Source organism: Pagrus major, chromosome 4 (assembly GCF_040436345.1).
Source record: "Pagrus major chromosome 4, Pma_NU_1.0".
NCBI lineage: Eukaryota > Metazoa > Chordata > Actinopteri > Spariformes > Sparidae > Pagrus > Pagrus major.
Window position 1 is genome coordinate 27,976,091 of NC_133218.1, and position 22,205 is coordinate 27,998,295.

At 40.0% G+C, this 22,205-nt stretch overlaps 1 protein-coding gene across 1 annotated transcript in view; it reads right to left on the reverse strand.

Annotated features, from left to right (window-relative positions):
• csmd1a (CUB and Sushi multiple domains 1a) overlaps positions 1-22,205 on the reverse strand; it is a 297,982-nt gene that overhangs the window by 250,612 nt on the left and 25,165 nt on the right. Inside the window, exon 3 of the mRNA XM_073463855.1 lies at positions 3,903-4,015. Within this exon, the coding sequence (XP_073319956.1) occupies positions 3,903-4,015 (113 nt within the window). The remainder of the gene's footprint in view (positions 1-3,902; positions 4,016-22,205) is intronic.

The window sequence follows — 22,205 nt, forward strand, 5'->3', positions numbered from 1 at the left end:
AATTAATTGATGATTATCTTGTCTTGCAGTGTTGGTTTGCAAACTTGCTTTTTTTATCAGTGAGGCCTTGCTTTCCACCACTTATAGCTTCATTTGACCCTCCCTCCCTCCCTCCCTCCCTCTCTCTCTCTCTCTCTCTCTCTCTCTCTCTCTCTCTCTCTCCGCGAATCCCTCTCTCGGGCAACTGGGGTCTTATCAGTTACCTATGTGTTCAGACTTATGGTTCAATTTGGCTTCCTTTTAATAAAAGGATAGAACAGAGAAAAGATTTGTTAACAGAACTGGCTTTGTTAACTGAGAGGAGCTGACAGACAGACAGGGGAGACGGGTTGTTAAGGCCAATAAAAAGACAGGGCTGAATAGATTCTTTGTTAGTGTGAATTAGTTTAAACGAACAAAAGCAGAGAAAGAGGAAGAGAAAAAAAGGGGTAGCAGAGGGGGGAAGAAGATGTTGAGATTGTCTAATGATTTTGAATTCATATTTTTTCAATGCAAAACTGTTATTCGTCTAGTTCAGCTCATACAGAGTTCAGTTTAGTGATGTTTTCGCGCTTTTGTTTTATTTTGTCACTGGGAAATTTGATTGCAGCATGAAGTCATTGCTTCTACGTGGACAACAGCTGAAACACAAAGACACAAATATTGAAGATAGTCAAAACATCAATAGCAAGCCAGGAAGGGGTTTTGGAGGTACGGTTTTAAACACTATAATCAGAGCAAAGGCTGTTTATAAGGAAAAATTGTTACTAAAAAATGATGAAAACAAAAAAGCTCAGAAATGTAAGCTTAAGCTTCACAGGCACTGAGAGGACATGCCAGTGTAGTGATTGTTAGACTACAATAATATGACAGTATGACCAAATCCAAATGTCCACTTGCTGGACCTGAGCCATCGTGGACTCTGGTCATACATTGAAATGGGTTCACTATGATCTTTGCAACTCTGCAGGGGCGTTGAGCCACGATGGGATGAAACTTCAGATCTCAATCTTCAGTAATGAATTCAGTCGTGACCTTGTAACCTATCAACAAGTATTTTTATGATCAGTTCTTAAAAGTATTTAGATTTCTGATGAGAAATTCATACAAGATATGTGCAGGGTCTCCTGCTTTACATAGCATAACAGACACAGAGAAGGAAAAATACAACAGCTTAAAGGTTGATATGCACACTAAAACTTTCCCTTTACCGAACATGAATATTAAAGCACTCAACTCAGGACCCTCACAATAAAGGTGAGGGAGTCCACTGTTTTTCGAGGTTCAATGGAAACAAACTTTGCCTGTCAAACTCTGCAGATTTTAACAAGCATTAAAATCAGAATTTAATGGTGAGTACTTTAGATCACAGTCACAGAGGTGCATCTCACATACCAGTTTTTCTCTGTGCCAGGATTTTTATTGATCTACTTGAGAAGACTTTTTGTTTCACAAGTGTCAAATGTCAGGACTTTATAACTGCATTTTGCACATACTGTTAAGTGTCACAGATTGTCCTCTGGCGGTATGTCTGCTTTTATTCATTCTTTCATTTTTCTGTCTTTATCTTTCTTTTTGTCATTATTGTTACTCAGGCTACCTTATTCTAAATTTCTAAATTCCCATTTGAAAATGGGGGAAAGTTTATATTTGTGATGCAGCATAACGCACTCTAAAAATGAACAGTTTGACCTATTGCCACCTCTACTGACCTATTAGTAAACCAGTAATGTTATGTTGTTTGCTACAAAAATAGAGGACACTAGCAAGCATACCCCAAATGGACAATCACAACACAACATCTGAGAAGTATTCTGGGTTTTACACCATAGATGGCGGTGTAACTAACAAAGATAAGGCTGTTTGTCAGCTTTGTACATAGCAGCAGTCTCAGACCCTACAAAGACAACAAATCTGCAGACTCACCTGCTAGCTCGCCACTCAAGTGAGGCAGCGCGGGAACCACAACAAGCGGAGCAAATTCAAGTGTACAACCTCATCTGACCGCCTACTGTTCGCTACGCTCTGCTTCAGCATATAGCGTCGTAGAAGCTCGTTAAAGGGCCATCACGAAGGAGTTAGCAAAATTCATATGCAAAAATATGCAGCCAATTGGTTCTCTACAATCATTTCGCAAGAGGGTTTTTAGGTCCTCTTGACTGAGAAGGTGCAAAAAATCTAAAGACAAAAGGATAAAACAGCTGCCCTTACCATAGACGGATAGACACTGCTGGCCACACACGCTTATGTGTTCAAGTAAAAGCTACAAATTATTATGATGATGATGCGTTAATGCACATGTTATTAAAATGAATGTTCAGAAGAAGAATTTGATGTGAGACAGGTGTAATGTTAAGTTCATAAAATAAAGAAACTCTAGTGAAGCTTACAGGCATAAAGTCACAGTAGAAAGCTCACCAGTTAGATACCAGAATGATCACATAACCGATAACTGATCTTACATAAGCAAAAAAACCAAAGGCTTTAAAAAATAATGCCTTTTTTGTTGCATGAATGCAATGTTCTGTACACACACAGGCAATCATCTCGATAAACACATACATTGTTATTTCACACACGAGTACAGAGACCAGTTTAGAACACGATGCAAAAAGAAAAAGATTAGACATTAGCAGAAAAACCCGTCAATTATACGCAAACATGCACACACCTCATACACATTCACATACGTGCACTCACACACACAAAATCACAACCGCTCCTGAGGCAACACACTTAAGAGTCCCCGCAGATGTGAAACGGAACAATGAAAAAAAAAAAATAATACAAAAAAAGACAAAGTGCCTCCTGGAAAAAGGTTTAATAGCTGTCAGGTGTGCTTTCACCATTCACACATTCAGGAATATACACACACACAGATACACACAACAATATGCAGTTTACACAGACAGAGTAAGATAAAGGTGAAACACACACACTCACACACGCATAGGGGAGTAAGTGTGTATATCTGGTCTCTTGAGTTTGTCTTTGATATTTAGAGTTCATGATTCATAGATGAACTCTTATGCAAGCGTAATGGAACACTGTGTGTGTGTGTTTGTGTGTGTGTTTTGTGCGTTTGAGTGTGTGCATGCATGTGTGTGTTCTCGGATGTGTGTGTGTGCATCTTCAAAAGGTCAGGCTAAGCATTTGTGTCGCATCCCACCAGGCACGCAGACATGGAAAAGTCTTGTATACCACGCTCATAAAACACACGTAAGACACACAGCAAAACAACATGCAGCCAGGAAGTCAACACAGTGAGCAGTGATGTGAACACCGACCCCTTAGTGTAGAAATAACAATACAGGACACACACATACATGAATATTGAATATGTATACATACACAGTTAATACATTACAGAGGACCACGGATGACCGAGACAAAGGCTCGTGGCTGCGAGCCAACACATGAACATTTTAATCTCTTGAATTAGGAGCAGGCCTCAGCCATACGTTTTCACTCCAGAAAAAGTGTGTCGCATGTATGGCACTGTTTGTTCAACTCATTTTTTGATCAAAAGAAGAATTAGCCCCCTAATTTCTCTGAGCTATAAATAGACAAACACAGTCCTTTAAAAACCTAACTTCTTTCTCATTTCTGACCCCCGAAAAAACACTGTCTGATTGATATGAAGACAAGGAATGATGAATAATCAACATCTGCGTGTCATCAAAGTCACTCCAAGTAACTGCAACCTTCCTGTCATTTGGATACCTTTCGATAAACTAAATAACATTTCTAAATGCAGCTCTTTTTGTGTACTTCATGCGATAGTCACTGTTAGTCACACACCATTTTCCAACATGGTTCAATCACTTTGCAGGTCACATTTGTCATCACTATTGACTATTTGTCATCATCTGTATCATAGCCACAGTTCATGCTTCACGATGCACACACATACAATGTCTTACCTTCATATACAGCTTTGAAGCCCTGTGCACTGACGGCGAAGTCTGTGGTAAACCACAAGGCCAATATAGATCCACTGCTGACTATAGGGGAGGGCAGCATGAATCCTGACAACCTGAAAAAACAGAAAGAAGTCTTTGAGAAAACACATTTCTGAAACACAGCACGACAGTTAACTGTTGACTCCTGAAAGCAAACAATAAGGCAACATCGAATCTGAAAGCCTGAAACATAGAAAAACAAATTTGTACTCGACAAAAATATGACGGTATGTTTTCAATGTGTTGATGTTCTGGTAAAGACTCCAGCCCTGAAGCCATGAAGACCCCTGCTGGCCTGAGAACAGATTCCTTCAAGATCTTCCCTTTTGTGTTTTCCCTGACTCAGCACTACACTCAGGTTTCATGCTGTCTGCTTCATTGAGGAAAAAGGAGAGTGAAGGGAGTGATTTTCCTGGTCTCTCTAAAAATGAATGCTATGAGTTTGATACATCTTTAAGCTACACCGCACAAAAGCAACTATCACTCCATGGTAACCAAACTTGTCGTGAGCCCAAACACTATGAAATATAGAACAAGCCCAGCAAAATAGAAACATACTCTATTTTGAGAATTTACACTAGAACAGTCAAACTAACATGATAGGTAAAGTCAGGTGTTGATTGACTATTTTCCAGCGAGGTAAGCGCTTATTACACTGCAGGTTGTGCTGAAAAAGCTCTTTGAGACTTAATTGAGAGGTGAAACGATTTGGGGAAGATTGTGAACAAGCAAACAAAATGAAAAGCTGAAATTGAACGAGATGAATAGTCTCGACTAAATAAAGTAAATGAAATCTTTTTATCTAATGAAGAAACACCTATACTAATATCTGGCATTCGTGCTGGAATGGCTGACATGGAATCAAATCATTTCAAGGTGAGCTAAATAGATGAACTCGCTGTTTTAACAGAAGTGTATACTGTAGAGGTAGTAGACAAAGAACCAGCTTAACTTATGCATATATAGCTCCACAAAGACCTTAAAGATCCCATCCACACATGTATTATTAAGGCATACAAAACATTCTCCAATATGTGTCTGGCATAGACACAACATATCACTTTAAAATCCTTTGAATGGCACCTACTCCTTCTCCCTGATTAAAAATCACAGAATATATGCATATGCAAATATTTTTCATTTCGCAAGTGTAACTGCCAATGACTGTGAAAACAGCCTTCTAGTGTCAAATATTCACCTGAGGGGACAGGAAGAAAAAGAAAAATGAATGGAGGGGGACTTTAAGATGACGCTGTGAAACAAATAAACTTTAACAGCATGTTTTTCAAACAGATGAATGAACAACGACAGTGAGTCTGTGCATGTTCCCCAGGTGTTGAACTCTGCTATGGTTGAGATGTTCATTGCCAGCATCCCTCGGTGCAGCCACAAAGTGGAGAGTGTCCAGTTTGATGACCTGGACTACATTTGTGCCATTTACAGTTATGTTGTTTCAGACCATGACCTTCACTGGGCTGGTTTGCAGCCAAGACTAAATGGTTAAAATGAGGATTAACACCTTCAAGCCGCAAATATTAATGCAGTAATAATACAAACTCAGAAAGTAGAAAATAAGGTCCCCAGAACACTGTTTGAAGCTAGAAAGGTGACAGGGTCAAACAGTATGAAAATGTATTGTCCTTTAAGGTCAGTTTGTTTATTCAGTCATGAAAACGAAGAGATGTTTTCTTTCATAGTGCACCTTTAGGTTTATCATCTTTAATGCCACATGAGCTCAAAGTCATATATAAAAAGCTTTAAATCTTAAAGGTCCAGCCTGTCAGTTTCAGGGGGATATTTTGGCAGAATATAATATTCATAAGTATGTTTTCATTCCTGTATAATCACATGAAACTAAGAATCGTTGTGTCTTTATTACCTCAGAATAATTATTGTATATCTACAGAGGGAGCGCTTGTTTCTACAGTAGTCCAGAATGCAAAAACCAAACACTGGCCCTAGAGAGGAGAGGGCCTTTTAGAGTGTTTTCTTCATTTTCTGCAGCCAAATCCAACACATTGGTCCTTTAAGGTAGGCAGCAGCAACAGTTCTTTCAAAAAAGAAAGAAGACTTGCTTGTGGAAAAAAGAATACCCGGGTTTTAACAGTATCTTTTTCAAATAGGTAAGAACAAGACTGATGTTGTAATGTCTTGTTTCTCTGTGTGTTGGACTGCAAGGTTTTCTAGGTGCAGCCAAAAAGTGTCAATTTTGATTATCCTTTACAGGTGACATTGCTCTGTTGGCTTTTCCAAACCATCTCCTCCAGTGCACACTGGGCTGGTTTGCAGCTGGGGGTGAATAGTTAGCACTATATGAGGATTAGCACAGCAAAAATCTGAGGGTTTTGGTGCTCTGTTTGATATGGTGGATTGCCCCCTGTGGGTTGGGGGCATGTTGGCTCCCCAAAAGAAGGTGAAGTTCTCATGCTCCCAGTAGGTCTACAGTGTGCCGTAATCCTCACCCTGAAGCTCTGGATGGCAAGAGTGAGAATGCACTTGCAAGGGTCCAAAATACATTCATGGGATGTCTGAGCTCAGGGTGAGGAGGTCAGATTCTTAGAAGAAACTCTAAGCAGAAACGCTCCTTCTTTGTAGTGAAAAGAGTCAGTTAAGACGCTTTGGGAATCTGATCAGGATGCTTGTGGATGACGCCCCCATGTCTGACTGGGAGAGGACCTCGGGGCAGAACAAGACAGGACTAGAGGGAGTATATATTCAGTCTGGCCTGGGAACATGTTTGCAGAATGTGGAAAGGAAAAGGAGAAGGAGAGAAGTAGATGTCTTGCTTATTCCTACATTGCTGACTCTGACAAGCAGTGGCAAAAGTACAAATGATAAGTTTACAGATTTTGATTTATGTTAAGCATCATTTCATATTTATGTACTTTATTCTGTCATTGTTAAGCAGTGCAGGAAATTAATAAGCAATTAGGACACCATTTTACTTTCAAGTGTCCATGACAGCAGTCACACTGAAGTGCAGAGTTAAGTAGCTCTTGATGTATCCAAGTCAAGTGAACAACGATTTGAGGAAAAGATGGGACACAATAAATTGTCACTATGCAACAATGAAAGGGGAGGAGAGACAAAATCAAAGGAAATGAGAGGAGAGGGTAAAAATAAAGGAAAAAGAGAGCGCTGACACAATCAAAGCAGTGACGACAGTGAGTCTGCTTTCTGTATTAGTGACGGTCATTTTATGCGATTCACTCTTCATCATTTGAAAGGTCAGCCAGGTCAACTGAGAGTTGAGCTGAGGTGACACATAAAAGTGGGAAATGAAAGTGAGAAAGCAGAAAAGAGGCAGGCAAAAATATGGTTTGGAGAAAGAAAGGAGGATGGACAAAAGACTAAAAGGGGTTAAAGTCATTTAGCTACAGAGCAAGACAGAGGACAGTGGAAACAGAGAGAAATGAATAATTTTAATTCAGGTGGCCTCAAAGCAAGGACACAAAGGACAGACAGGAACGGATGAAGGGAGCACACGGAAAGCGACAAACAGAAAGAGGGATGAGGGAGGAGAGGAGAGAGAGGAGATTGAAGAAGGACAGGACGGAGAGGGGCGTGAGGTCTGTGGTGAGACGAGACAGGAGGAGAAAAGAGAAGCGAGACGGAGGAGAAATGTTTTGCTTTTTAGAAAATGTAAATGAGATTTTTAGTTTACTTTATTTAGCCACAGCGGTGTTTGGCACCTCAGATTTATCTTTTTTATTTAACTGTATGCACTGAGTTTTGGGGTTATTTGTGTTAGAATTATTTTGAGACTAAGCATACTGTTCCTGTGGTTAGGCTAATTAAATGCTGTGTGCTGCTTACACCAGTAGAGGGTAGGTAATGCTACACTTCTGTGAGCAAACTTAAGAAACAAGCAGTGAAATGATCATTATTTTTCATTATACTGCACAATAAAATATTCGAACTGATGTTTTGTCAAGTTGTGTTGATTACAGATGCTTGTACTTGTGCAGCTGCTTCATATTTTTACAGTAATAAAGACAAATCCAACTACATTTTAATAGTATTATTATTATTATTGATTAAAGAGCACTTTCAGAGAAAAGCACATTCATTAATTGATCTTTTAGCTGACCATATATTCACATACATGCTTGTTGGGACGTGGTAATACATACAGGAATCAAGAGACTCTTTTTGTGTGGAAACCCCTTGTATGCACTCCTCCTTGAGTCAACTGTCTGGCTCACTTCTTCCGAAGTTCAAAACAGTCTCTTTTCCAACCTTTTCTGATTTTCTTATATATAAAACTTAGTACAGCATAGTTTGGCACATTTAAGTCCAAAGATACATTGACTCCAAAATGACAATTCAGCCATTACCTACTCACCCTCATGCTGATGGAAACATTTCTGGAGCTTCACATCAAAAACTACATTGTGGCATTCTGCTAAACAACTGAAGTTGACGGGGCCTTGCTTTTAAAATGTGAAAATGTATAAAAAGAAACCCCAGATTCATTTAAAAAGACATTATTTAGAACCTTGACGCGTGGTTGGGCTCGTGCCTACTTTAGACCGGGTGTGCACTGATGCTCTTAGCTTGGCAGCTACAGTGAAGACTTAGGCCTTTAAAAAGGTGTAAATAACTTAGTAGATAATGACTGAAATTTCATGTTTGGGTGAACTTATTTCTGAAGTGCTGTCAAAATAGTGTAACTTAGCTAACAATCCATGGGATTCAGTAGCCTTTTTCCAGTTGAAGTGATTTCAATTGTAGCACTGTTTAATTACAGGTCATTAAGCTAATTATGCACTCAGTATATTACATCTGACTAAAGCAAATGCAGAAAGGTGCTTCTGCTATTTAGCTTAAAACCATAACAAAATGATAATAGAAATGGCTGTCAATAACAACACCTCTAAAATACAGTTTCAACAAACAGACATCATAATCTGCATGATAATAGTAAATATTGCAGGACTGATCTATTAGATTACATTGTTTTAGCTAGGTTTGCCTAAAAACTGGCAACTGAGTGTACATTGTGGTCATACAGTAGATGCCATAGCACCACAACGTCTCTGTTTATCATGTAATGCTATAATGCTAAGTCAGTTAATGTGAGCTTTCTGCTTATATCTGCATTTTTATTAAATGCAGTTATTATATATATTGATTTTAGGATTCTGTGGATTGCATGTGATTGGCCTTTCTACTTCTACCTCTTGTGAGTGAACCATTGTCTACTTTTTCAGGCTGTGTGCTGCATTTTCAGTGCGCCTTCTATTTTTCTCAACCAGAAAGAGAACTGCCCGGTTGCAGGCTGTAATAAATCACCTTGGTGGCCCACAGGGGACAGATGTTGCATTCCCACATTAATATTTCACCACTCAACAAATAAAATGTGAATAAAGTGAAATGGGTATAACTAATTATCAGGTGCTCCTATATTTTTAATTTCATGGGCATGTGAACTTCCGAGGGTATTTTTGCTTTAGGCCAAGGTTAATTTTTGACACTAGTCGGAGATTAAGAGAGAGGTTGGCTGGGACTGTATTGATCACAGAGGTACTGGCTGCATTAAGGAGCTACCATGTCTGCTACTGAAAACTGCAAAGTAAAAAAGTGTTTGTGACGGGCCTTTAACAATCTCTGGCATTTAACACAGATAAAGATTTACCCTCAAACTAGTTTATTAATAAATTATATTGATTAGAAAAACATGTCACATTACCGCATTCCACACATACTCATAGGAATGGTTATAAATCATCATAAGCAGTCCAAAATGTACTTGTTAAACTAAATGGAGAGCATAAACCCAGACACAAGCATTATCATTTCCCATTTTTCTGTTTGTCTCTGGGAATAAAATGGTGCAGCGATTTGAGTCTCAAATAGAGGACTGACCAGGAGACAGATGAGAATTAATTCACGTGTGCACACACACACCCTCACCAACACACACACACACACACACACACACACACACACACACACGCAGAAACTCACCAACACACATACACAATTGTCAGTCAGTTAGTCAGTCAGGTAATGAGCAGTAATCGTCTAGCTGTCACTGTACTGATGGACTGACATGATTCCATATCCCTGTCTAGTCTCCAGCTCTCTCTCTGTCTCTCCCCTCTCTCTTTCCACTTCGCTCTCTCCCAATCACACTGATCCTACGGCTGTTTGACATTTATGCGAAAATAAGTGATCCGCTTTAAAGACTATGTGACCGTCGGTCAACTGTCCAACCAGTCAACCAGCTTATGTAATCAGACAGCCACTCAGAGATTCCAGCCAGCCGGTCATTACAGTCAACCGACCAACCAGCCAGCTTGCCTGTGTGCCTTTCTGTTGCCGCGTCCATCTGTCTGACTGCCCATCTGTATCTGCCTGTTTAACAGTCTATCTCTCGCTCTGCCTGCCAGTCTATCAGACTGCTGGCATGTCTGATGTTGACAGACTCTTATAATGCTGGGATTACTGTTTAGATTGGATGGTTGTACAGTAAAAAGGCATACCATGGTGCTGAAATAGCATCAGGGTTATTTTCATCACCGTCACATGAACTCTCTTCCACAGAATAGACAGAGGGGAAAAAAGCCTTGGTGTTAGTGTAAATGAACTGGTCACTCAAAAATAATGCAACTGATGCAGTTTGGCAGCATTTCAGATTTGTACCAAATTAAATGGGAGACGAGGAAATGTTGGTAAAGCTGTGTGTAGGATTTCAATGATGGAAGTTACAGCTAGAGATGGGAGCGCTTCAACACTGACATTTGCTTCTTGGAGTCAATGACCCTCTAACTGTGGAGATGATATGTTTATCATCAAGTTCAACAGCTCCAAATGCAGCTGCAGTCCATGACCAGGAACGAGCCCTAACCTGTCTGAACAGTCATCAATCATAAGTGCAAAGCAAATTACAAAAGACACAGTGTGCGTGGGGAACACCTTATAAAGACAGGTAGAAAGGTAAGGTTACACACATGGTAACATTCACTAGTGCGTTTGATGTTGCAAGAAAATACTTCTTGATTTAGTGAGCTGCCTTTGTGTAAGGGCCAACACGTTCTCATTACATACTTGTCAAAGTAACGGCAGCTTGGTCAGTGGCTTAAGTCTTAAGCTATGATGATCTACCTACCCTCTAGCTTCAGTTTTGGGCGTGAAGGGTTCCACGGTGCAGTTCGCAAAAATATGTAATATACAACATGATTAGGCTTCCCAAAAGACTCCAAAATTACTTGCTTAGGTCTAAGAGATTTCAAAAGTGATGCTAGAGGGGTACCTACTCCGCCAGACTTAGAAGTGTCGGGTCACTGACGAGGCTGCTGTATCTAACACATTGGGAGTGAGAACAGGTTGGTAAAGGCTCAGTCACATGCAGTCACCGTCTTGTGGCATGGTACTGTATAAAAAAAGGCAGAGATGCAAAACTCACTTAGGAATAATCTTTGCCCTTTCTTGACTGTAATTTAACCCTGTATTAAAATTACCCAGTGACACTTCACACCTGTTAAAGCTGGCAAACCTGAAAGACAGAGCCCATGATGACACAAAGGTGGGAAAAAAAACAGGAAGAAAACAGATGGGTGCTTTAATTAAAATGAGTCCGTGTTGGTATTTTAGTGAAAAGTGGGCTGTTTTTCTAAAAATAGACATCTAAGAGCCACGTCTGTTTACAATCTCAACACCACTCCTCTATCAGTAAAGTGAGGACACAGTGCCACTGAGCATTTATCAAAGAAAATAGCAGGTGCACTTAGAGGCACCCTTTCTGTACATGTGCACGGCATGTAATACTGTGTGCTGGTTGGTGCCATCAAAATAGAGATATTAAGTTACACTCTTATTACAGAATGATTTAAAGGTGGGATTGTGAAGTTAAGTTGCATTTGTCAGTTTGCTTTACCTTTACTTCACTAGGTTCCTCATTGACTGTTTTGAGTACAAGATATCTTAAGTAAACCAATTTAATGTTGCCTCTCTTATCTGTGAATGTATACATCTAGATCAAAGCCTGATGACTTTCTGCATGTCCTTGCAGTCTTCTGGTAAATGTGGCTTACAAGTGGTCTACCAAGCAGAAAATTTCAATAACTTAGCTCTGAAGAGTCGTTTCAGACAGCTCTCTGCAGCTCGCTGTTATTTCACTCACTCAACTCATGTGGAATAGTTGATACTTGAATATAGAATATGTACAGCATTGATGTTTGGCGTCTGCTGTGACCTTGTCATTCCCCACAAGGAGGGAGTTGGGGGAAGACAATACTTATTCCTCCTTGAGGGAATGGTAGATTCGGCGCCCACAGGTGGATGCTGGGGTGGAAGTGAGGCTTTTGAAACGTTACATGAACATCAGAAGCAGCTAGTGACAGCATACAGTAGCTTCAAAGGTGAGTGATATGGCAGCAGACATGAAGCAAAAGAGTGAGCAGAGCGCTGACGGCTTACGGGTGTAATGCATATATGTTGCAATGAGAGGAGTATGCCATGGGAGTGTAGCTGTGGGCTCGAGTCTGCTGCCTGAACTCGCTCACAGGCTTCATTTCAGGTAGATGAAGAGGAAACCGCTCCATCCAAGATGCACACTAAAATAATGTGTTTCTTCTTCTTTTTTCTTTTTTTTTTTTTGCCATAAAGCATCCAGGTGGCAGCATTAAAGGGTATGCAGGGGCTGCTGGTGAAGGTGGTCTCATTTGTTTAAGGTAAGTACAGTACTGTCTCTTAATTAATGTAGTATTGACTTATTGATGTTTAAATGTTGATCCCTCTTCTCTTCTTCTTAAGGATTTATGTTGATATTGACCAGTATTGACTGAATGTATTTCAAAACACTCTTTTTCAGGTCTTACGCACTGTTTTCTAGCGATGGCCGTGACACCACTTATCAATCACACCTTAACATGGCTAAATTAAGAGTGATATTGGCAGCCTTGGGATTTTTATCACCTCACAGGCAAAAAGACTGCTTGTATACGGACAGTTATCAGCTGAAATCCACCGGACAGCAGGAACCTGACAAGGAAGTAAAGAGAGGACTTATTTAGGGACCATTATAATGTGCTTGACCAAGGCATTTAACATCATGTAGCTGGAGCAACAGATGGCTGAGATGGGATACTCATAAAGGTGTGCACTGAGAGGGCTTAATGAAGTGGAAAACAAAGACCAGATTTCCACTGTCCATGTCAAAGTAAAGCTTTCCAATAGCCTAACTCATCATAACTAAGGCTCTAATTTAATTTCTGGTTTGTTGAAGTCATTTGATTTTCTGGTTTGTTGTGTGTAATCAGCCTATCCTCCTAAGAAAAACAACAATGTAGGTTGAAAAGTCAAGCACCTCTTTGCAGCCCATATTGGTGTTTGTTGTAAGACAGGAAGTAAGGAGAGGCAAGTCCATACAAGGAGGCAGCCAGGGATGGTGGACGGATTAAACAAGTGCAGGACTTTAACACAGTAGACGGCTCTTCCTGTCCAGAGTGAAACCAGAAGTCAACGGTGAGTTTTTCAACTTTCTTCAACTCTTTTCCTGGGTGTTCTAGGTCAATTCAGCACATGTAAAGCCACATGGCTGTCCACTGGTACTTGAGAATTGTTTTCTTTTCCCAAAAAAGCTGACTTCTCTGAGAGATGGCAGCAATTTATATCTTGGTTTTGTCAAATATCCACTGACTCTTTGACACCTAGAAAAACAATCTGTCTTTCACCAACCAGAGACAATCCAAACATAAACTCATAAAACAAATATTACTATTTTCCATCTCACAGAGTATTTGGCTTCTTCTTGCCAGCACTAGATACACCTAACACTTGTACAGTAGATCTATGTTCCTGGGTGAAACTATTTGTTTTGACCTGTCATTCTGGGAGCGCAATCCATTTTTTTTCAGTCTGTCTGGTGGAACACTAGTCTATCAGTGACACAACGCAGCTCACAGTAAATGGATAGACAAGAGGCACTTGTTGTGGAGAAGACAGAGACTGAGAGAAGAAGAAAAGGCAGTGAGCAGATGAAGAATCGAGTGCACTGAAAACAATACACAACCTCAATTTTTCAGTGGGGAAGATCTTTGCTGAATATAAAAAGAGAAATGGCAGGAAACAGGATGAGGGTATGGACAGTGCTGTTAAGTAAAGTAGGACATTTGTTTTAAATTAAGGGCTTAGTTGGCAGTCCTCCACTGTAGACAATATGTTGGGGAAAGCAGTGTGGTATAAATCTGTAAACAGCAGTGGTATAAATCTCGGGCAACGGGGCTGCGAATTTTGGGAAATTTGTGAAGCCAGATAGAGATACACTTAATACTGAGAGGTTCTTTTCTCTCTATGTGCTGTTGAAGTTAAAAAATTTTTTTTTAAAAAAACAGAAGAAGAGAGAGAGAGAATGGCCTAAGGCAAGATGGGCATTTTTCCTTTTTTAGTCTCCCTCTGTGTTAACACTTAATACATATTACTGAAGCCATTTGAAATCCTTGTAACTCCCACTGTAAACCCCACCGGATGATGTTTATAAAAATGCACGGGCCCAAACTAAACACGAGGAAGACTTGGAGATATGAGGTTTATGAAAACAAAATGTGGGAAATGTCTTATTTCCCAACCACTTGTTATGTAGCAGCACTTTAAGGATATATTAAATTGTATTTATGGATAATTAGTTCGCCTGCTTAATTGTAGACCCCTGGCTATGGAACAATTTCACAGTCTACCCAAGGCTAGCTACTGTAGCCTTAAGCTAACGTTTTTAAACAACACTTTTAAAGAGTGGCTTTAAAAGTACTATTGGGATGTTTAATGCAGTTTCTTTTAATTGTTGTTGGAGAAGAGAAGAGAAGAGAAGAGAAGAGAAGAGAAGAGAAGAGAAGAGAAGAGAAGAGAAGATATGAGAAGAACTTCGAGTGGAGATTTTAGGAGAGATTTGTTTTCCCAGGCTTGAGCACATTTCATGTAGACAAACGGAGCAACAGACAGACAAACATCTATTTCTGAACAGGGAATTACAGTTCTGTTGCCGCTGGGAGCGTACGTTACCCACTGAGATACATAAACTCATTCACACACACACACAAACAAGGGAAAACACAGGAAGCGGGAGGTACAGATCTACGTGGCAGCAATGCTGCAGTGTTTTGAGGACTTAAGTGCCTTGCTCAAGGGCACTCCGGCAGTAGGTGGCATTTGATTTGTGCGATAAGAGGGTAAGAACCCCACTGATTCTCTGGTGTCCTCAAGCAACTCCCTGCTGCGTAATCCCCTCATATTTTAAACAGGAACCCCACCCACCCCCACAGTGTCTGTCAAGCTGTCTGTCTACCTGAGTGGGACTGTCAACAGAGGCCTGTGTGTGTGCGTGTGTGTGTGTGTGTGTTGGTTACAATTGGTGTGAAACGGAAGACATCAATGCATATCTATCCCAACTTTTGTGCAAGTTTTCCACATTAAATCACAAAATGAACAGAGAATCTTGTACTCTTTTTACACTGATTTACTTAAGCATAAACTACCTACAGTATGTCTACTTATATCTTCTTATCTCTTTCCTAAATTAAGTTTTCAAGAACAAGGAAATGGGAGGTCAATTTGAGAGCTTGAGCTTTATGTTGATGTGACTTTTATTAAGAGTAACACAAATCAAGGAACCTAAAAAAGAAGGAGGGGACATTAGGTCACCGAAACTCGCTTTGGTGCCAGACTGTGTGGACAGCTGTATTTAAGTCTACCGGAGATGCATGGAGAAACACACTTAAACGCAACACATCTACATCGTATGACTACTGATGAAGAAACACCTCCAGAAAATGAAAGACCACGCTTCAGAGAGTAGGTTAACGACTGATCTTTTCCCCAAATGATTGACAGGGATGATAATATTGTGATCAAACGGGGCCGCTCTGACTGATTTCCACTGATGAGACTGCAATTACACTGTAAACAGGAGCCTTTCCTAAACAAAGTCAAGGGACAAATGTGTCGATAAAAATAAATCAGCTGTAAACCTGCTCTCTGAAGTGTGTTCTTTCTAGAGGCATTTCTTCACCAGAAGTAATGCGACGTAGATATGTTGGTTTTAGTGCGTCTCTCCATGCATTTCTCATAGACTTCAATACAGCTGTCACCACAGTCTGGCACCAAATTAAGATTCTGTGACGTAATGACCCTTCCTTCTTTTTAAGGTTCCTTGATGCAACAAAGGAAATTAGCTCACTTCCTGTTTCATTTCATCGACATCATTGTACTCCCATTTATCATAAACCTGTGTTTATTTATTTATTCAGATGAACACAAAGCCAAGGTCAAAAATAAATGTGGCTATTTTACATCAAACCATACGCTTCAAAATCTTGAGAAGGGTTCTACTTTTGTAGCATTTTATTTGCGGTTTGTTGTGCTGACACTGAGTTGAAGGTATTTATCAAGAGTGGAACCTGAATGTTTTTCCTTTGCTTTGAACTTTCCTGTCAGAAAATGCAACACATCAGTATTTCCAGTAGCTCTCTGTGATCTTTAGTTTGCTAATTATCATAGGAATGTATTATATATGTCTCTTTCTCAATGACATATAGTCTCAGTTTGCGTACAAATCACGTTCCTGTTGAATGAAATGCCGCCTCAGTATCTTTCAGTATCTTTCAGTGTCCCGACTTGCAATTTGCATAAATTATTACAATTATATTGCAAAAATACCCTGCATTAAAAATGCAAATTGCTTTGCAATTTTTGAGAAAAGTCGACATAATTTTAGGTCACAATAGGTACAGAAAGGCTCCACAAAATCCCAGAGGGACCAATTTGTCTGAGCTGTGGTAAGGAACAGGCGCAGGACGGCAGGATATTGTGAGTAGGCAGCTGGCATCAAGCCACATTTCACCGGGTCGTAGACCAGTGTTTTTCTATCTGCGAATCTGGCCCTAACATGGGTCACTGGTTGCTTCAAGTGGGCCCTCACAAGATGATGTTTTATTGAATGGGGATCTCAGGTTGAAACAATGAGGTTACGATAGGGGGTCCCATGCGATAAAAGCACTGATTTGCTCCTAGATGGCAAGATAAGGGAGTACATTTAGTCATTGGACCATAAAGAGGGCAGCTCTGTTTCTAGTGAGGAATTGACTTATATGAAGCCTGAAAAAGACATTTTGTCCAGCCACCACAACAGAAAACATTTCACTTCAACTCAAATTCAGTTTTGCACTTTACCTGCAAGGTAACGTCATGGTGTATGGGTCCAAAGACTTAAAACTGTGGAATTCCAACTAATCATGACCTGGAGACATACAGCACAGAGTTCACATGTGGCAACACAGATCTGACTGCACTTTCTGCCTAGCAGCAGCATCAGCAAGGGTTTGTGGGTATCCAGACTGCTGGCTGTTAGCCAACACTCTGGGTCCTTCAGACTAAAGTACTCTCTGTCTCTGTGTCTCACACACACAAAACCACACAAACTTGCAATTGTTTCCAAGATTATACAGGCGTAATGCACATCACACACCTACCACCTCCCGAACCTCATATTCTGTAGTGTTACACCGTCGCAAACAACTAGATTACATAACATGCATCTGTCAGTCAGCAGTGTCTGATTTGTACAGCACACGGCAACAGTTTTTTTTCAAAGGTAAAAGAAAAAAGCATAACTAAGAAAGATGACTTATTTTCAAAGGACAACAGTCTCACCACAGAGAGAGCTGAGATTTGAATGCACTGGCATGTGTTGACATTTGTGTACCCTTCACATAACTATTTCTTACAATGGCAGATGAAGATTACTCAGAGCCAAAGCATAGAAAATATGCTACAAAAATATCAAAATGGTGCAGATATACAGTATATATAAAAATATATATGCTAAATTCTATATACTGTGCATACAATGTAGTTTTTGCCAAGAACATATAGTATATTATGAGTGTTAAGTTGAAATTTAAGTGGTGACCTAGTTTGCAATGTCACTGGTTCAAGTAGCCAATGTTGCATGTCATGGGCAGCTGAGGCTCAGGAGGTAGAGTGGGTTGTACACTAATGGGAGGGTTGGTGGTTCTATCCCCGGATCCCATGGCTTCAGGTCAAAGTATGGACTAAGATAACCTAAAATTGTGTGTGTGAATGGCTGATCAAAGAAATATGTGGATGTTGGGATAGCAAGGGCTGTATTGCTCCTGATGGGGAGGTCGGCACCTTGTATGGCAGCCTCTTCCATCAGTGTATGAATGTGTGTGTGAATGGGTGAATGTAACAAGTGCTTTGAGTAATCAGTAGACAAGAAAAACTCTTTACATTTTTTGAACTCTTTCTACTGTATGCTTTCTTATAAAGGCCAAAAAAAAAAAATCGGCCAATGACATCTAAAAGTCTCTCCGTCAGTCAAACAACTTCACATGGTATATTTACATAAATCACTGGGGCACATGGCAGCGGTAGAAAACTAAAATGAAAGCTGGCCCAAAGCCTGACATTGTCTATTTTCCACCATTAATGTGGGACACTTGGAACCAAAACAAAAAAAGGCTATAAGTTGTGATTGGGAGTTATGGAAACATGCCAAACTCTGGGGCTCTTGGCAAATCTGCATATTGATTTGAAAAAAACTAAAACCAAAAATATACAAAAACAGATTGTGATTAGAATAATTATGATTATGGAGATTCATCCTCCATGACGGTTTACAGACAAAATCAACTCACTTTGCTATCAGTACCTCTCGAAATTTAACCAACAACAGCACTTTAGGAAAATAGTTTTCCATTTCATTTAAATTAATCATTGTGTTTACACTGTGTGAGAGCACCGGCAAAAAAATATATATATATATTGAACCTGGCTCAACCTTTGCACCATCACCCAGTGAATAAATACATGCACTTTTAAGCGCACAGTATGTAATTTCTGCTGCTATGAGGTCTCTCAATCAAAACAATGAAAACAAAAGACATGGTTTGATCTGATGACATTGTGAAGCAGCAGGAGATCATGGGATGTCTGTCTAGATTGTTTAGCAAAGACGATTGCTAAACAACCACCATTGCTGATGAAAAGCTATCCGAATGTTCACGGAAGTTTATTCATGTTATATTTAGTCACGTTTGCAGACCTCCCTCCTCACTCTCTGATGTATCACTTGAGGTTATCCAGAACGTAAAGCGACAGGCGAAAAATTGAAACACAATGTTACCTTGAGAAAAAAATAGGGTTTCTATGGGTTTGAACATTGTGAGCAACATTTGAGATAATTTTAGTACAAAACTCAACAAAATATGTAGGTAAAAGAGGTAATTTTGGATATTTTAATGTTGAAATGTTACATATTAAATAACTACATTTACTTTGTAACATGAGCAGCGTAACTTTACCTCCCTATCATTAAGACGGGGGATAAAGTGATTGTTGCAATTATAACTTATTGTAAAATCCTTTCTCATCGTAATATAAACCACTGTGCAGTGTTTGGGAGTCTGATAATCCCCCTAACCCATGCATCTGTTACTCAATCCCCTCATCTCATATCCCTTTGTACATTTCATTATCTCACTGGTAACTGCAGCAGCAGGTTCAGACACTAACACTGCCCCCTTCTTCTAACCATTTTTTTTTTAAATGCATTCAAAATAACCTAAAACAAAGCAATTTATTTTAAACAGGATTATTCTGCTTTTGGGCATTTTGGACCAAATACAGTCAGTTAGAAATAAGTATCAACAAACTCACATTTTCCTTTTAATAATTAACTCTCTCTTCACTTCCCTTTGTTTTCTTTAATCTCTCGTTCTTATCCACCTCCATCATGCTGTGTCTACCTCTCTTATTTTGTAGCACAGTACAGTCAGGCCATGAGGAACCATCCATCAAAGTGCTCACGGGCGAACCAACCATTACTGTTATACACACACACAGACACGCACACACATGCACACACACACACAAAATTGCCACATATAAAACACACGTATAGCTGCTATACTTGAGACATATTGCTATATTCATCACACACACACACACACACACACAGTGAGGTGCTTCAACCTTGACTGTACACACACACTACTACATCAATTTCACACTCTTAGCTCTTAGTCCCACGCAGACATTGGTCATAACTAGCCTTGAGAGCCAAGTAGATAAAACATTTACACACATGCACATACACAAATATATAAAGTCACTTGCGCGCACACCTGCGCACACACACACACACACACACACACACACACACACACACACACTCAGACACACACACACGGAATCATACAACTACAGGGCCAAACAGACACTGAGTTCATGGCTCACTGAGTGTGTAGACACACATATTGACATGAGGAATTGTAAACCCAGACACCCAAACACACACACACACACACATATTATACAGTTGAGAAAAGTAGGTAAGAAGCGGAGTTACCTCATCACATTAACCGACACACACACACGACAACCCAAAGGCTGAACTTAAAATGCTGCTGGTGAGAAGACATTAACATACATTTAATGAACACCGTGACTCACTGTGTGGACACATATGTTTGTGTGTGTGTGTCTGCATGTATTTATGTGGTCTGCGTCTGTACTGGCGCTCACTTCAACACTACCTATGTACATATATTTGTTCTCCCGGGTGCGTGTACGTGTGTATTTTGTGTGTGTTTGCATTGTTTCCTGAGCGTGTGCGTCGTGTGTGTGTGTTTGACCACATTGAAAAGCGTATAATCCGGCGCTACGGGCAATATCAACAGAGAAAACCACTGGGCTAAAGTAGGGCAAGCTTCCCTTTAAAACACACACACACACATATACACAGATAGATGCGCACACAGCTAACACAAACACCGCATCACCAATCCACTGTGGGGGAGAAAAGCATTATTTGACAAACCATTAAAACTGATTCTCTATGCTTCTGAGAGACAGTGAGAGAGAGAGAGGGGGAGAGAAAGAGAGAAGGAGCGGATTAGAGAGAGGAAGCGAGAATTAGGAGACACCCCCACCTCCCTCCTCCTCCATTTCCTCCTCTGCACCCCCCCTCTCTCTCCCTCCCCATCTCTTCCCCCACTCCCCCCTTGTCAGGTTTTGTTTAGAAGCCCATGACATGTGTCCTCTACATTCCTGTGTGTGTGTGTGTGTGTGTGTGTGTGTGTGTAGGTGTGTGTGTGTCAGTGCGGTAAGTGAAAGATTTCTGACAAGGTGTGAACATTAAAAGCTTCTACAGTCACATACACCCATAGGCCTGAGGGAAGGGCACCTTCACATACACCTCAATGCACAAGTGCATATACATACACATAACATGCATATACACTCACAAAGGCACACACACACACACACACACACACACACACACACATGCACACAGATGTATCAAAAGACCAAGCTCATTTGTGCAGCTCATTTTTTAACCAAACCCTCACTTGTCACACAGCTGCAAAGATGAACACAAAAAGAGGAATTTAGCTTGTCTTTAGTTAAAATTAGACCGTTTGAAGGTGACCAGTAAAATTTCAATGACTGCCACATTTAAATGGCGTACTATTCTGTATCCTCAGCTACTCTCATACTCATCTATTCACTGACAAACTTTTTTTCTTTTCAAGGGTGATTGTTTTCTTTGCTTTGTTTTTCAGTGCTCAAGGGGTGCTATTACTTTTCACCCAAAAAAAGTCCAACACTTCTTATCACAGGACAACACCGGAAGCGACAACTTGTGCTTTCCTGGTGTCTGTTAAAGGATAAGTCTTATGGTTCTATATTTTTCAAGAAATCCCATGAAAAGCCAACAATGAACTGATCTCATGAAAAGGCTTCTATGGCCAAGCCTTCTACTGTACAATAGATCTTCGTCCAAAAAGTATTGTAATACATCGGTGAGCAACACTACTGCAGTGGGTGACATGTTCCGTCATTGGATTATTGTGAGTCAATGCACCATCCGGCTGTAGAAAATTATCAATAGCACTCCAAATCTGAAGTAGGAAACTTGAGTTTGAGAACTAAAACAGATTATATAAATAAAATATATTATATTTAAAATTAGTCATGTCCCTGTTATGTTCTGTTCTTTCTGTTCGTCCTTGTTAGCTAGAAGGCACATTGTCCCGTTCTGTGTTTCGCTAATAACAATAATAATAATAATAATAATAATAATAATACATCTCATCCTGGTGAAGAAGGCGACAGTGACTTCCTCTCTCCTCACCGTGTCTAGACATGCTTCAGTTTCTTTGTCTCCATGTCTGACCTTGTCTCAACATCTCTTCCACAGCGTCAGGAAATTAAACTGAAATGATTTAATTAGTAATTAGT